Source organism: Erinaceus europaeus, chromosome 10 (assembly GCF_950295315.1).
Source record: "Erinaceus europaeus chromosome 10, mEriEur2.1, whole genome shotgun sequence".
Classification (NCBI taxonomy): domain Eukaryota; kingdom Metazoa; phylum Chordata; class Mammalia; order Eulipotyphla; family Erinaceidae; genus Erinaceus; species Erinaceus europaeus.
The window spans coordinates 27,106,113-27,120,090 of NC_080171.1; the positions used below are offsets into that span (position 1 = coordinate 27,106,113).

The 13,978-nt window shown below is 51.2% G+C and overlaps 1 protein-coding gene across 4 annotated transcripts in view; it reads right to left on the reverse strand.

The window, feature by feature from the left end:
- ADAMTS13 (ADAM metallopeptidase with thrombospondin type 1 motif 13) overlaps nt 1-13,978 on the reverse strand; it is a 45,491-nt gene that overhangs the window by 12,570 nt on the left and 18,943 nt on the right. For all 4 annotated transcript variants that reach the window (XM_060199357.1, XM_016187412.2, XM_016187414.2 and 1 more), the window contains 12 exons: nt 12,969-13,095; nt 12,324-12,472; nt 12,087-12,207; nt 10,451-10,531; nt 9,694-9,875; nt 9,137-9,272; nt 8,927-9,056; nt 7,441-7,624; nt 6,758-6,878; nt 4,364-4,493; nt 3,449-3,625; nt 161-365 (listed from right to left, as the gene is read on the reverse strand). In XM_060199357.1, coding sequence (XP_060055340.1) covers nt 161-365; nt 3,449-3,625; nt 4,364-4,493; nt 6,758-6,878; nt 7,441-7,624; nt 8,927-9,056; nt 9,137-9,272; nt 9,694-9,875; nt 10,451-10,531; nt 12,087-12,207; nt 12,324-12,472; nt 12,969-13,095 — 1,743 coding nt within the window. The remainder of the gene's footprint in view (nt 1-160; nt 366-3,448; nt 3,626-4,363; nt 4,494-6,757; nt 6,879-7,440; nt 7,625-8,926; nt 9,057-9,136; nt 9,273-9,693; nt 9,876-10,450; nt 10,532-12,086; nt 12,208-12,323; nt 12,473-12,968; nt 13,096-13,978) is intronic.

Genomic DNA, 13,978 nt, shown 5'->3' on the forward strand with positions numbered 1-13,978 from the left:
TGTCCAGGTGGAACCAAGTGACCAGCATTACATCTTCCGGGGTCCCAGACCTTGGGGTCCCTTAGCCCCAGCTGCCTATCCCTGGTGTCTCCAGACCTTGTGGATTCCCTCCCCATTTCTTTGGGGTAGAATCAAAGTCCCCAGGGTCCTGTGCACTCACCTGTGTCCAGGTGCCAACATGCCATCGATAGGTACAGTCGGCCACCATGCAGGGAATGCTGGCCTGTGGCAGCCTCAGGCCCATGCAGTTCTCCGCATCCACCTCCACGTCCTGGCCCCGGTCAAGCCGCACACAGGCCACTGAGCGCACAGCAGTGCCGAGGCCACAGCTAGCTGAGCATGGGCCAAGGGACATAACTTTCCATCTGCAGGAAGGAAAGACCCCAGAGAGGGGCTGGACCTCCCTAAAACTGGCTCTGTGCCCCTCAAGGGATTCTATGAGCCTTAGCTTGAACAGCTGACACAGGGATGCAGGAAATGACAAAGAAGCGCTGACAGGAGTGGGGGACAATGCTGTAGAGGGCTGATGGTTTGGACAAATTGTTTGCAGGCTGGGTGGTGGTACACTGGATTAAGCACACGTGTCATCATGCTCAAGAACTGGGATTCAAGCCCCCAGTGCCCCTCCACTTGCAGGGCAGAAGCTTCATGTGTGAAAAAAACTTCTTCGTGAGAGAAAAAGCTTCTTTTTCTCTCCCTCTCTATCTTCCCTTATTCTCTCAATTTCTCTCTGTCCTATCCAATAAATGAATAAATAAAATAATAAATCTTTGGGGTTGGGTAATAACATACCTGGTAGAGCACACCTGATAGAGCCCATATGTTACCATGTGCAAGGACCCAGGTTCAACTCCCTACCTCCCACCTGCAGGAGGAAGCTTCATGAGTGGTGAAACAGCGCTACAGGTGTCTATTTCTCCTTCCCCTCTCAATTTCTCTCTGTCCTATCAAATAAAATAAATATTTTTTAAATATTTATTTTATTTATTTATTCCCTTTTGTTGCCCTTGTTTTATTGTTGTAGTTATTATAGTTGTTGTCATTGTTGGATAGGACAGAGAGAAATGGAGAGAGGAGGGGAAGACAGAGAGGAGGAGAGAAAGATAGACACCTGTTTCACCGCCTGTGAAGCGACTCCCCTGCAGGTGGGGAGCCAGGGTTTGAACCGGGATCCTTATGCCAGTCCTTGTGCTTAAAATAAATATTTTAAGAAATTAAATTTGCTCCTTACTTTGCAAAATTCCCAGGTTCAATCCCCTGTACCACCATAAGCCTGAGCTAAGTAGTGCTCTGTTAATAAATATAAATAAATAAACACATGTATAAATACATAAATAAAAAGAGTTAAGGGTTAGGCCAGGGAAGCGGTTCAGAGGTAGAGTACAGAAAGCCCAGGGGGTCGGGCGGTAGTGCAGCAGTTTAAGCACACATGGTGCAAAGTGCAAGAACCAGCATAAGGACCCCAGTTCAAGTCCCTGGCTCCCCACCTGCAGAGGGTCACTTCACAGTGAAGCAGGTCTGCAGGTGTCTATCTTTCTCTCCCCCTCTCTTGTCTTCCCCTCCTCTCGCCATTTCTCTCTGTCCTATCCAACAACAATGACATCAGAAAGCCCAGTATACTGGGGAGACAACATAATGGTTATGCAAAGAGACACTCCTGCCTAAGGCTCTGAGATCCCAGGTTCAATCCCCAGCATCACTATAAGCAGAGCCGAGTAGTGCTCCAATTAATAAAAAAATGAATAAAAATTAAAAAACAAATTTTTAAAAAAAGGAAAGGAAAAAGAAAGCCCTTAACACATCACTGCATCGTCAAAGAACTCCCTTGGTGCTGTCTATGGCACTGTCCTGTGGTGTCAGCATAGGACAGCAGCCTCATGGTAAGACTTGCACTTTTCTGCAGAGCCTCCTCCAGGCCCTGGAGTTTGGCACTTATAGTAGTAACATGCTTTTGTGTATCCTACGGAAGCATCCAAAAACATCCATGTGTAGTAACTTGTTGCCACACTACTATGTTTCTCTCACATCTGTCTCCTCACTTTTGAGGAAATTCGCCGTCACAAATAAGATTTCACTTTAAAAAAAATTATTTTCCCCATTGTCAGGCTTTCATTGCTCCAGGGTAACTTTTTCACATAGAAAGACGGGGGGGGGGGGGGGGGGCAGGTAGTAGCAAAGTGGTTTGAGCACACATGCCATGAAGCACAAGGACTGCCTCAAGGATCCCGGTTCAAGCCCTCCGCTCCCCACCTGCAGAGGGGTTGCTTCACAAGTGGTGAAGCAGGTCTGCAGGTGTCTGTCTTCCTCTCCCCCCTCTGTCTTTCCTTCCTCTCTGGATTTTTCTCTGTCCTATCCAAGAACAACAGCAATAACAACAACAGTAATAACAACAACAAGAGCAACAAAAATGGGGAAAAAAGAAAAAGGGAGAAAGAAAGAGAGAGAGAGATGGGGCTGAGATAAAGCTTACCCAGTGGAGTGCACTCTTTGCCAAGTTCAAGGACCGAGGTTGCGGCCTCCAGTCCTTACATGGGAGCATTGTCTCAGGGAAGCTTCAGCAGTGTGGGGTCCTCTTTCTTTCTTTCTTCCTTTCTTTTTTTTTTTTACATTATACATTGCTTATTATTTATATTTTCCCTGTAACTTTCTCTAAAAGTATCAAATAAAAAACTGGGCCAGGAGTCAGGCGGTAGTGCAGCAGGTTAAGCACACATGGTGCAAAGCTCAAGGACCTGGCACAAGGATCCCAGTTGAAGTCCCCGGCTCCCCACCTGCAGGGGAGTCGCTTCACAGGCAGTGAAGCAGGTCTGCAGGTGTCTGTCTTTCTCTCCCCCTCTCTGTCTTCCCCTCCTCTCTCCATTTCTCTCTGTCCTATCCAACAACACCGACATCAACAACAACAATAACTACAACAATAAAACAAGGGCAGCAAAAGGGAATAAGTAATAAATATTTAACCAAAAAAAACTGGGCCCGGAAGGCAGCTCAAAGTTATCATCCACATGTGAGGCCCTGGGTTCATTTCCCAGCACCATATGGAGAGAGGGAGAGAGAAAGAAAGATGAGAAAGCAAAGGGTGAATGCCAGCCCTTCCCCAGCAGACTCCAACCCTATCTCTGGAGCCCAGTGATTGATGTTTTCCCGTGTCTCCCTCCCCCAGCAATTAGGAACCCCATCCCCTTCTGCTCCCCCTCGAATGTTACCTTCTCCCCTTTTGCAGCCCCCACGCCCACCCTCATCCCCACTCAGCAGCTCTCCTCACACCCACATCCCATCAGAGCCAATAGCGCTGCCTGTGATCTGCAGAATGTCACCTGTGACACCTCATGTGGCCTGCCAAGTGACCTGCTTCCTAAGCGTGTCTGAGCCTGGAGTCCCCAGGGCACCTTGCCTGGCATCTGCACACATGGAGGTTGGGTGGCCTACCAACCATCCAGAGCTAACTGACCTGGTTGGGCAGGGTTCCGGGCTGCAGGCCTCCTGCTGCTCAGGGTGAGGCAGCCCCCGGCACTGGGTGTCTGGCAGGATCTCCTCCTGGTTCCCGAGGGTCCGGGCACAGTACAGAATCCTCCTGGCAACCCCACCCCCACAGCTCACGCTGCAGGCTGCCAGCTTGTAGAGCCACCTGCAGCAGACTGAGGTCAGGGGACCCAGAGGAGCCAGGTCTCCTCCTCTGTCCCCACACTGGACGGATGTGGAGAGGTTCCCTCTCTGGGGCCCCACCTCACATCCCCACAGAAGGACTAGGCATGGAGGGCAGAGGACACCCAGAAGATCCTGTTTACAGAAGGGGCAGCTGACATGGGCATGAGACCCCATCTGGCCTGCTCAGCCTCCCTCCCTCCAAGTCCTTATGTCCCCAGCCCCCCCCAATGCAGCTCCCTGAAAGTAAGGGTGCCCCCCTGCCTTATCCCTTGGGGTGACACATGGCTCCAGGAGTCAAAGCACAGCGGGAGAGCAGGAAAAACAGGGGGTAGAAAATGAGCCGTCAGTCTTGTTGATGGTGTCCCCCGCACTCCAGATCTCTTTTGATTACCATCATGATCCACTCCTAGTGGGAGGTGACAATGGTGTCACCTCCCAGGATGCATGCTGGCACTGCTCTCTCTTCCTGGAGAAGGGATTCATCTGGCCAAGCAGACCACTGGGCTACATCCCTCTTGGGGGTGGGGGGCAGGATATGGCACCCCCAGGTATGGAGACAGAGTGGTCACCATAGCCATGCATACCACGCAACCCCCATCCCGCTCACCACGCACAGGTTCCACACAGGAAGGAGAGGCCAGCACTTGGCAGGGAGCCACATGCCAGAGTCACATGCCTTTCTCCCTGGGACACCCAGACTGCTGCCCCATCCACTCACCGAGCTGGGCAAGGGGCAGCCTGGCAGACTTCCCACCGAGCCCCAGGCTTATGGGCCAGCTCACACAGCCCTTCCTTGACAGGGGTTCCGAAGACAGAGTCCACACATGTGAAACGTAGTTCCTTCAAGCCTGCAGGGAAAAATCAGGGGTCCACCCCCCCAAAAAAAACTGGGTTCAGCCATGGAGCCATTGTGATTTGGGTCCCAGCAACATCTTCACTGGGCAGTAGGCTTTTGCCTACAGGGTCACTGAGGTTTGCAGTGCGGACACACAGATTAGGTGGCCTGCAGTCAGTGCTCAGTGGTCCTGCTTACTGGGAAGCGCTACAGGAACTGCCCTGTGAGGCTGAGTGGCTGTGTTCCTCATGAAGCGGGCCCACTCTCCACACATCTGGGCATTAGAGGTATCCTCGAAGCCCAGCAGGAGCCGCAGTGGATAAGACGCTGCATGTGCCAGAGTCATGCTCTGGTCTGCTTCTCCTTTCTTTCTCTCTTGAATTAAGTTAATCTTATTTAAAAAGGAAAAAGATGCTCCCCATAAAGAATTTTGGCCCATACCCCCAGAGGGGGAGAAATGTTAGGGGAATATGACCAGAAGGCTTTGAACTCCAATTCCATCAAATCCAGAGAGAAGAAAGGAAAAAAAAAAAAAGGAAGGACGTTCAGAAGTAATATGTGTAGGCGTGACTTAGAAAGGAAGAAAAGGCAGAGCCATAGAAGAAATGAGCATACATATAAATATAGAAATAATAGCAAACCCTTATCTGTGACCTTGGCAAAACTACTGCAGTTTACAATGAGGGAATGGGGACAGAAAACTCTGGTTGTGGCAATGGTGTGGGATTATACCCCTCTTATCTCATAATTTTGTAAATCAATATTAAATCACTAATAAAAAAAAACTAAAAAGAAAAAAGTCTCTTCAAAGGAAATTTCTGCTGTAACTCTAAATGTATGAGGGGGACGAGAAGGGGGAGGAAAGGAGGGCATTGTCTTGTTTTGTCACCAGGGCTTCACAGCTCTGGGACGACCTTCTCAGAGACAGATACAGAAGAGAGGAAAGACACCACAGCATCCTCCAGTGCCATAGGAGTCAGGCTTGAACCTGGATAGAATCAGTGGCAAAGCGGGACCCTTCCCAGGTGAGTAGTCTTTCTAGCCCCGTAAGTAAGTGGTTAAGGTTCCAGTTAACACTGTGTGTGTGGGCTGGAGAGACGGTGCACAGAATGTGGATGCAAAAGGCCCCATTCAATCCCTGGTACCACCAACAGCCAGAGCTGAACAGTCAAAAAGAGAAACTGTATATTGAAATTAATTTGGAGGCTGGAAAACAGTTCACCCAGTAGAGCGCACATATATATGCTGTGTACTCTCAGCCCCCAGGACTATATGGGAGGCCTGAGCACCAGGAAGACTTCACAGACAGTGGGGTAGTGCTGTGGTATTTCTTCTCGATGTGTCTCTTCCTCTCTCAGATAATGAGAAGAAGAAGGAAAAAAAAGAGCCCACTGGGAGCAGTAAAATTGCATATGGGCAATAAATGTTTCCTGGAGGGGAAAAAATTATTTTCTCTTTTTTTTCCTATGCTCATAACATAGCATGGCCAATATCTCGCTATTATTTTTAACAAGTATTTTTACTTATTTTTAAATATTTATGCATTTATTTATGAGAGAGAGAAAGTGAAAGAGAGAACCAGAGGGTCCAGGTAGTGACACACATGGTTAAGCACACACACTCCAGTGCACAAGGACCTGGGTTCAAACCCCTGGTCCCCACCTGCAGGGGGAGAGCTTCACAAGTGGTGAAGTAGAGCTGCAGGTGTCTCAATGTCTTTCTCCCTCCCTCTCAATTTCTCTCTGTCTCTATACAGTAATAAATACATTAAATTAATTTTTTAAAAGCATGAGAGAAAAAGAACCAGAGCATCACTCTGATTCATGTGCTGCCAGAGATGAAGTTCAGGAACTCAAGCTCCAGAGTCCAGTGCTTTATCCACTACGCTACCTCCCAACCCACTCTTGCAGTTCCTTTGGGTCTTATGAAATTCACTCCTGGGAAGCCACATCTCCAGGTATGTGACCTGTTCCCATCTTTCAGCCAACAAATAAACATACTTAACCTGGCTTTGCCCTAGGTTAGCACTTCCCTCCAGTCTCCATGAGTATTACATTATGTTCTTGTGAACACTAGGCTACTTGGTTGTTGTTGTTGTTGTTGTCTTTTTTAACTGGAGAACCACTCAGCTCAGTTTACGGTTAAACCTAGGATCTTAGTCTCAGTCCATTATGCTGTCTCCCCAGCCCAATACTAGGCTTTCTGTGATCCACTTGGAATGCTTTTCAAGAGGCAACATGCAAACAGAGAGTAGGCTGACGAGCACAGGAGCCTCACCTCGACCACATGAGACAGAGCACGGCCCCAGCAGGGGTGTCCACACATGTGCAGCTTGTGTCTCTGGTCTGGCACTGCCTGCTGGGGACACAGCCTCCTCCCCCGGAACCTGGGGATCCATCTGCATGCAGTCACACAACAGCTGAGTTACCCTGTGTGTTCACGTGAGTACCCCTCCAGTCCCCCAGCACCTCCCTATTCCAGCCTCTCCGCTCTAGAAGGGGGTCACCAGCATGCTGCCTCTCCCTGCTGCTTCTTCCTAGGGAGACCTGCTTCCCAGCTAAGTGATGTCATTGGGGTGAAGCTGAGTGTGCACGTGCTCAGAATCTGCAGGCACACTGGGTCCTGCAGTCCCCACCGGCAATGAGGGAACATAGTAGACTATCACCCTCATGTGGAAGCCCACCACCCAACCTCTGGCCTGGCTGCTAGGGGGTCACTGGCAGCATTTCTTTGTTAACCTCCTTCAAAATGCTTCTGACAGAGTCCAAATTCTCCCAGACTTTCTGAAAGGAAGAGCAGGGCTCCCCATGGGTCCTGAGTGCTACCTTCCCAGCTTGGGGTACCCAGGCATCGCAGGACAGAGGGACAGTCCTCACTCGGGCCTGGAGCCAGTGTGCCTCATGTTCTCAGGCCAATCAGGACCCACTCTCTCTGGCCATCCCCACATCCAGGACACTCACATGGCCTGAGACCAGAGGCCATGCCTGCTTGGTACAGGGCTCTAGACCGGGCAGCTTCTGGTCTGTGGAGCAGGGCTCAGTGGTCACCAGTGCCTCCAGGCCATCTCTCTCCTGCACACATATCCTATTCTTCTTGGCCAGGTCCCCTCCACAGGACGATGAGTTTGCACCTGACACTTCCGCACTGAGGACAGCACAGGAGAGCCATCATGCCCTGCCTGGTTCCAGTACGGGAAGCACTGAGCTTACTGCTTGGTCTTCAAGCCCAAGGTTCAGAAGGCCCCCACTCCCACCCACCAGGTACCAGCATGGCCCCCTACATAGCCACAGGTGCTACAAAGCAGGTGGCAGGCCAAGGTTGGTGAATGGCTTCAAGAGTGTTCCAACCCACTAGTGCATTGCTGAGCTGAGTTAAGGAGGACTCTGAGGGCTGGGGAGACAGCATAATGGTAATGCTAAAGATTTTTACATGCCTCAAGCTCTGGGGTCCCAGGTTCAGTCCCCAGCATCACTAGAAGCCAGAGGTAAGTAGTGCTCTGGTCTCTTCCTATGTATCTTTCTTTCATTAAAAATAAACATTTATAGTGGTCTGGGAGGTGGCACAGTGGCTAAGGCACTAGACTCTCTCTCTCTTCTCTTTTTAATATTTTATTTATTTTATTATTTTAATGAGAAAGTATAGATACAGAGGGAAAGAGAGAGAGAGAGAGACCAGAACACTGCTCAGTTCTGGCTTATGGTGGGGCTGGGGATTGAACTTGGGACCTCAGAGCCTCAGGCTTGAAAGGTTTTTGCATAACCATTACGCTGTCTCCCCAGCCTGTCACTAGACTCTCACGTATGAGGTCCTGAGTTCAATCCCCAGCAGCACATGTACCAGAGTGATGTCTGGTTCTTTCTCTCTCTCTCTCTCTCCTATCTTTCTCATTAATAAGTAAATAAAATCTTTTTAAAAATAAACATTTATGTATATGATTCTGAGGCAGTTTCAGGTGTCAGTGGGAGAAAGCAGTGATCTTTGGGGGTTTGAGAAGGGAAAGAACCCAGAGTCAGCTTTCACCTAGGTCAGCCCCCTCACCCTAACAGGTAACAAACATGGCACCAGAGAGAGGGGGGCTTGCCCCAGTCACCTAGTCAGCTGGTGGTCAGAGAGAAAAATAAGCCACTGTTAGCTTGAGCACTGAGGGGATGAAAGACACCATGGAAATGATGATAGTGATGACAAGGTGACATTTCTTGCTTGCCATCCATGGCTTCACTTCATCATCAAGCAAGGACCCAGGAGTTCAGAGAGGAAAATGTGACTTAGAGACTCCCCAAAATCTGAAGATAGCACTTGTGACTCTGGGCCATCACTGTCACTGGGGGTGGGGGTGGTGGATGGGGGAGATAGGCAGAAGCCTTGGGAAGGGAACACTCAGAGGGGCAGACCCTGGCAGAAGAACCCCCCAGCAGACTTGGTCATAGACCCCCACCTCAGGCTCACCTTGGCAGACAGGGCTCAGAGGTGCAGGGCTCAGGCCACGCTGCTGGCTGCTGGCTCCCTCTGCACAGGGCAGCCTCCACCCACTGGCTCCTGGCCTGGTCCTGACAGCGATAGGTCACCCAGCGCTGCCCTGGGAGGGCAGAGGAAGGCTAGGCCAGCTCCAGGGTGGGGGCACACCTGGTGTGGGGCCAGCCCTGTCCTGGGTCTCACCTGCCCCACAGCTCACTGAGCAGGCCCCCCGCACTGCGGCCCAGGTCCAGGCCTGCCACTGCTTCGGCTGGAAATAGGTGAAGGTGATGTCCGGACTGGTGAGGTCACCAAACTCCTTGCCATAGCGCCGGTAGACCTGCCAGCCAAAGAGGTGCATTGGGGCCTGGTCCAATGGGTTCCCTGAGTGTCACTGTCAAGATCCTCCACTCTCCTCCTGCTTTTTCTCCCCCAGTTACCCTGTCCTTTGCTCAGTAAGCAATCACCAAACATCCCCAGGCCAGGTTCTGGGGGTCTGAGGACAGAACACAGCCCCCACCTCCAGGAGCTCCTATGAGCTGGTAGGGTAGAAGCTCATGGTTCTAGAAGACCCAGTGGGTGGTGGCATGGGGCTTCAGCCTCCTCCTCTGCCAAGTCCCTTCCCTTTATCCTCAGTCTGCTTCCTGTGTACACAGACCCTAAGCACAGGCACCTGGGTGCTACTCAGTGACCATAAGTGGACAAATGATGGGCAAATGGGCCCGAGTGGGGGTTTCTGGCCCCTGGGCCCTCCCGCCCACCTGGATCTCCATGTGTTCCTGGGTGGGTCCCCGGATGTGGATCTCCTCCAGCCGGGGCAGCCGGTCCTCAGTGAGGCTGACTTTGTACTCCACGCAGCTGTCCTCCAAGAGGGAGGGATAGGTGGTGCTGGGGGAGATGCTCGAATTCCCGGCCACGACATAACGCCCTCCTATCCTCACCGCTGTGGGGGGACCAAGGCCTGTCAGCTCCCCCCAGTCACCCTTCAGAGGATGGGGGTTGCCACCCCCCCCTTTCAGACTGACGTCCTGGTTTAAAGAATGGAACAGATGTGACAAGCAAAGTCAGCTGGGCAAGGAGAGGCCATCTCCCAGCATGTATCACTTCTGCACCCCTCTTCTCCTGGGGCCCTAGAGTTTGAAGCATTTGAGTCAGGTGCTAGAAAGCTGAGGGCAGGCTTTGGCCTCAGATCTGGGGGAGTAGGGTTGGGGGATGGGGCGGGATGTGGAAGCACAGAGGCCACTCCTTGGTTGGATTTGTTGTGCCCATCCCCTGTCATAATGTTGAGGGTTACAGTTCTCAGAGCTCTGGGTGTTCTCCTAATGGGTGGTCCAATCCCATGATGGTTTGGGGGAGCCCCAAAACTTGCAGTCAACATCAGATGTAAGGCCCTTCAAGGTTGGATCACCCTACCCTGCAGCTGCCTGCCACGCACAGACTCAGGCTTCCATCCTGCCTGGCACCAACGGGCACAGAATGGGTCCCATCAAGGAAGCGGGTATATACTGGCCCACTCACCCAAATGTGTGAAGAGAGGCCTCTGGTTGACAATGTGTATGTTGGTCAGGTTGGGGGTGATCGTCAGGAAGGTGACATACTCTACAAGGAAGAGGGGCTGTCAGGTCACTGACCTTGAAGTCAAAAATACACAGACTGAAGCTCCGCAGAAAAACCATAATCCTGAAAGCTCATACTGTAAGCCATGGGGCTGCCTGGGGCAGCAGTAAACCCCGAGCATAAACAGGAAGCAAAAGCAGACTATGGAGCCAGGCAGTGGTACATGCTATAGAGCACACACTATACCATGGGGAAGAAACCAAGTTCAAGCTCCTGGTCCCCACCTGCAGGTGAAGAGGGAAGTTTCACAAGTGGTGAAGCAGGTGTCTGTCTCTCTCTCTCTCCCTCCCTCTCCGTCTCTCTCTCTCTCTCTCACTCTCTCTCTCTTCCTCTCTATCTCCCCCTTCCCTCTCAGTTTCTATCAAAACAATATATGTTACAAACATAAATAGGGACCAAGTGGTGGTTCGCCTAGTAGAGTTCACGTGTGTATGACGCACTAGTGCCAGGTTCAAGAAGGAAGGCTTCATGAGCGGTGAGGCAGTGCTGCAAGTGTCTCTTTCTCTCTCCCTTCCCCTCTCCTATCAGTTTCTCTGTCTGTCGCTAACAAATGAATTAATATTTAAAAGAATATAAATATATAAAAATAAATGTTAAAAAAAAAACAAGTTATTAATGGTCAGGGAAGTAGCACAGTGGGAAAAGTGTTAGACTCTAATCTTGAAAAAAATTCTTGAGTTGAAACAAACTCAGATATTGAGTTTGATTTCTAGCATGTATGTGTTAGAGTAACTCTAGTTTTCTCTACCCCCCTTCTTCTCCTTCTTCTCTATCTCATAAATAAATAAATCTTTTTTAAAAAGAAAAAAACACTTTTAAAAAAGCAGGGGTTGGGCGGTAGCAGCAGGTTAAGCGCAGGTGGTGTGAAGCACAAGGACTGGTGTAAGGATCCCCACCTGCAGGGGAGTCGCTTCACAAGCGGTGGAGCAGGTCTGCAGGTGTCTATCTTTCCCACTCTCTGTCTTCCCCTCCTCTCTCCATTTCTCTCTGTCCTACCCAACAATGATGACATCAACAACAACAATAATAACCACAACAGCAATAAAACAAGGGCAACAAAAGGGAAAATAAATAATAAAAATAATTTTTTTAAAAAAGCAGGCCACAAGGACCCTAGTCAAGGTTCTCCACACAACACAGAGAGAGGCAGGTAGGCTCACTCTTCCATGGAGCCTCTAAGCCCCAGAGACACTGAAAATGACCTGACCTCATCTGTCAATGGAGCAAAGTCAAGGTCTCCCCAAGTACAACATTCCTCTGGCTAGGACTCCTTGAGTGGGAGAGGGAAGGCCTGCCCACCACAGATTGCTCACAGTTCCTATTTGATCTGCAGACAGCCACAGGCAGCAGCCATTACCCATACACCTCAATCCTGCTGGTGGCCTCTTGTCCAAACCTGAACTGTGGGGAGGCAGCTAGGGAACGGAGGCTGAGGAGAGTCCAGGGCCGTGTGGGTGTGTGGGCCCCTCCAGCCTGGGCAGCCTAAGTTGAAGCTCTGGGCCCCTCACACACACACTACACCCCAGGAGGCTCCTACCTTTGGCTCTTCCGGCGGTGAATGAGCCATTCTGGAAACTGCAAGAGCTGTTGTCCCCACCACACACCTGGCACACATCTGGAACTTTCTGGGAGTCCATTCTGCCATCACAGCCAAACATCTGTGCAGTAGGTAAGCCAGGGCCAATGTCATAGGAGGCTCTGACTCCTCAAGGCCCCTCTGCAGCATAGCCCCAGACGGCAGGGGTGAGGGCACCCCCACTGCCTGCTCACCTACCCTGCAGCTGCCCGCCACGCACAGGCTCAGGCTCCCATCCTGCTTGGCGCCAACAGGCACACAACGGGTCCCATCAAGGAAGCGGTCCCCACGCCTCACAATGAAACTCTGGCCAACAGCCCGGCAAATGTGTCTGCAAAGAGCATCCCCTGGGAAGGCAGAGGGGGTAGGGACCCTGATGCAGGTCAGAGAGGGCTGGACCCTGTGGGAAGCCACCAAGGGACACTAGGACACATGATCTGAGGGGGCCATCACCCTGGGGATCACACCACCCAGATTTGTCCTTGCATTTTGGGGCCAGGGTTTTCATTTGCCTGACTGACTGACCCCTTACAAACCACAATGATGGGCTCATGGGACAGCAAGCAGGGTGCACTGATCACTATGTCCCGAATCGCCCACAGAGGTCCCCTCCTAGCTACCCATGGGAAGAAGTAGCATCCATCACCATCTGCAGATGTGGAAACTGGGACTCGGATATGAGGAGTCACGCCTCTCAGTGAGCAAAGGGCCAGAAGGCACGGCCCACGTGTATCTGATGCAGAGCCCGTGCCCTCCTGTCGGCAGTGCCCAGTGAAGGTGGGCAGCCCCGGGCCTTGCCCCAGGATCCCGTGTCTGGCTGCCCCTCCGCCCTCCAGGCCACACCTTGGCTGTACTGCGCAGCTGCAGCCCAGCGGTAGAAGGAGGGGCTGCCCGGGGAGAGGTGAAGGGGCTTCCCATCAGTCTCCGCGCACTGCTCATCCATGAACTCCAGCTGGGTCTTCTCACAGGGCTGTGGGGAGGTGAGCACTGTCACAGGAATTGGGCTGGGAGTGCCCAGGACAGGGAAACCAGGCCCGGAGGCCTAGAGGCCTGGAGAGGAGACACACTGGGGAGACCAGGTAAAAAGGTCAGGGTATAGGTCCAGGGCTTGGGGCTCAAGGTAGAGGCCCAGTGCTGATGGCTGGGGACAGGGATCTGGAAAACATGGGGGGCTGTCACTGGGAGACAGCCTGCTATCCATGGGGCATGGCTTGATCTTAGCTCCTGCCTGAGCCTCAGTCCTCTCCCCTGACAAGCCAGATATAACAGCCAACAGGAAAATTCCTGGAGAGAGAGAGAGAGAGAGAGAGAGAGACCAACCCTCATAAAAACAGACTGAAAGGAGCAGGGTAGTGGCACACCTGGTTGAATACTATGCTCTGGTCCCCACCTGCAGGAGGAAAGTTTTGCAATCACTGAAGTAGTGCTGCAGGTGTCTCTATCTTTGCCTTCCTTCTTGATTTTTTTTGTCTCTATCAAATAAGTAAAATATAAAAATAAATAAAGAGGGAGTCGGGCAGTAACACAGCGGGTTAAGCGCACGTGGCACTAAGCGCAAAGACCTGAGCAAGGATCTCAGTTAGAGCCCCCGGGTCCCCACCTGCAGGGGAGTCACTTCACAAGCGGTGAAGCAGGTCTGCAGGTGTCTTTCTCTCCGTCTCTCTGTCTTCCCCTCCTCTCTCCATTTCTCTCTGTCCTATCCAACAATGATGACATCAATGACAACAATAAAACAACAAGGGCAACAAAAGGGAATAAATAAATAAATAAAATATTTTTAAAATAAATTTATATAAAAAAAAAAAAGAAAGAATGGATGCTATGCTCTGTTAATTTCACCCAAATTAATTGCT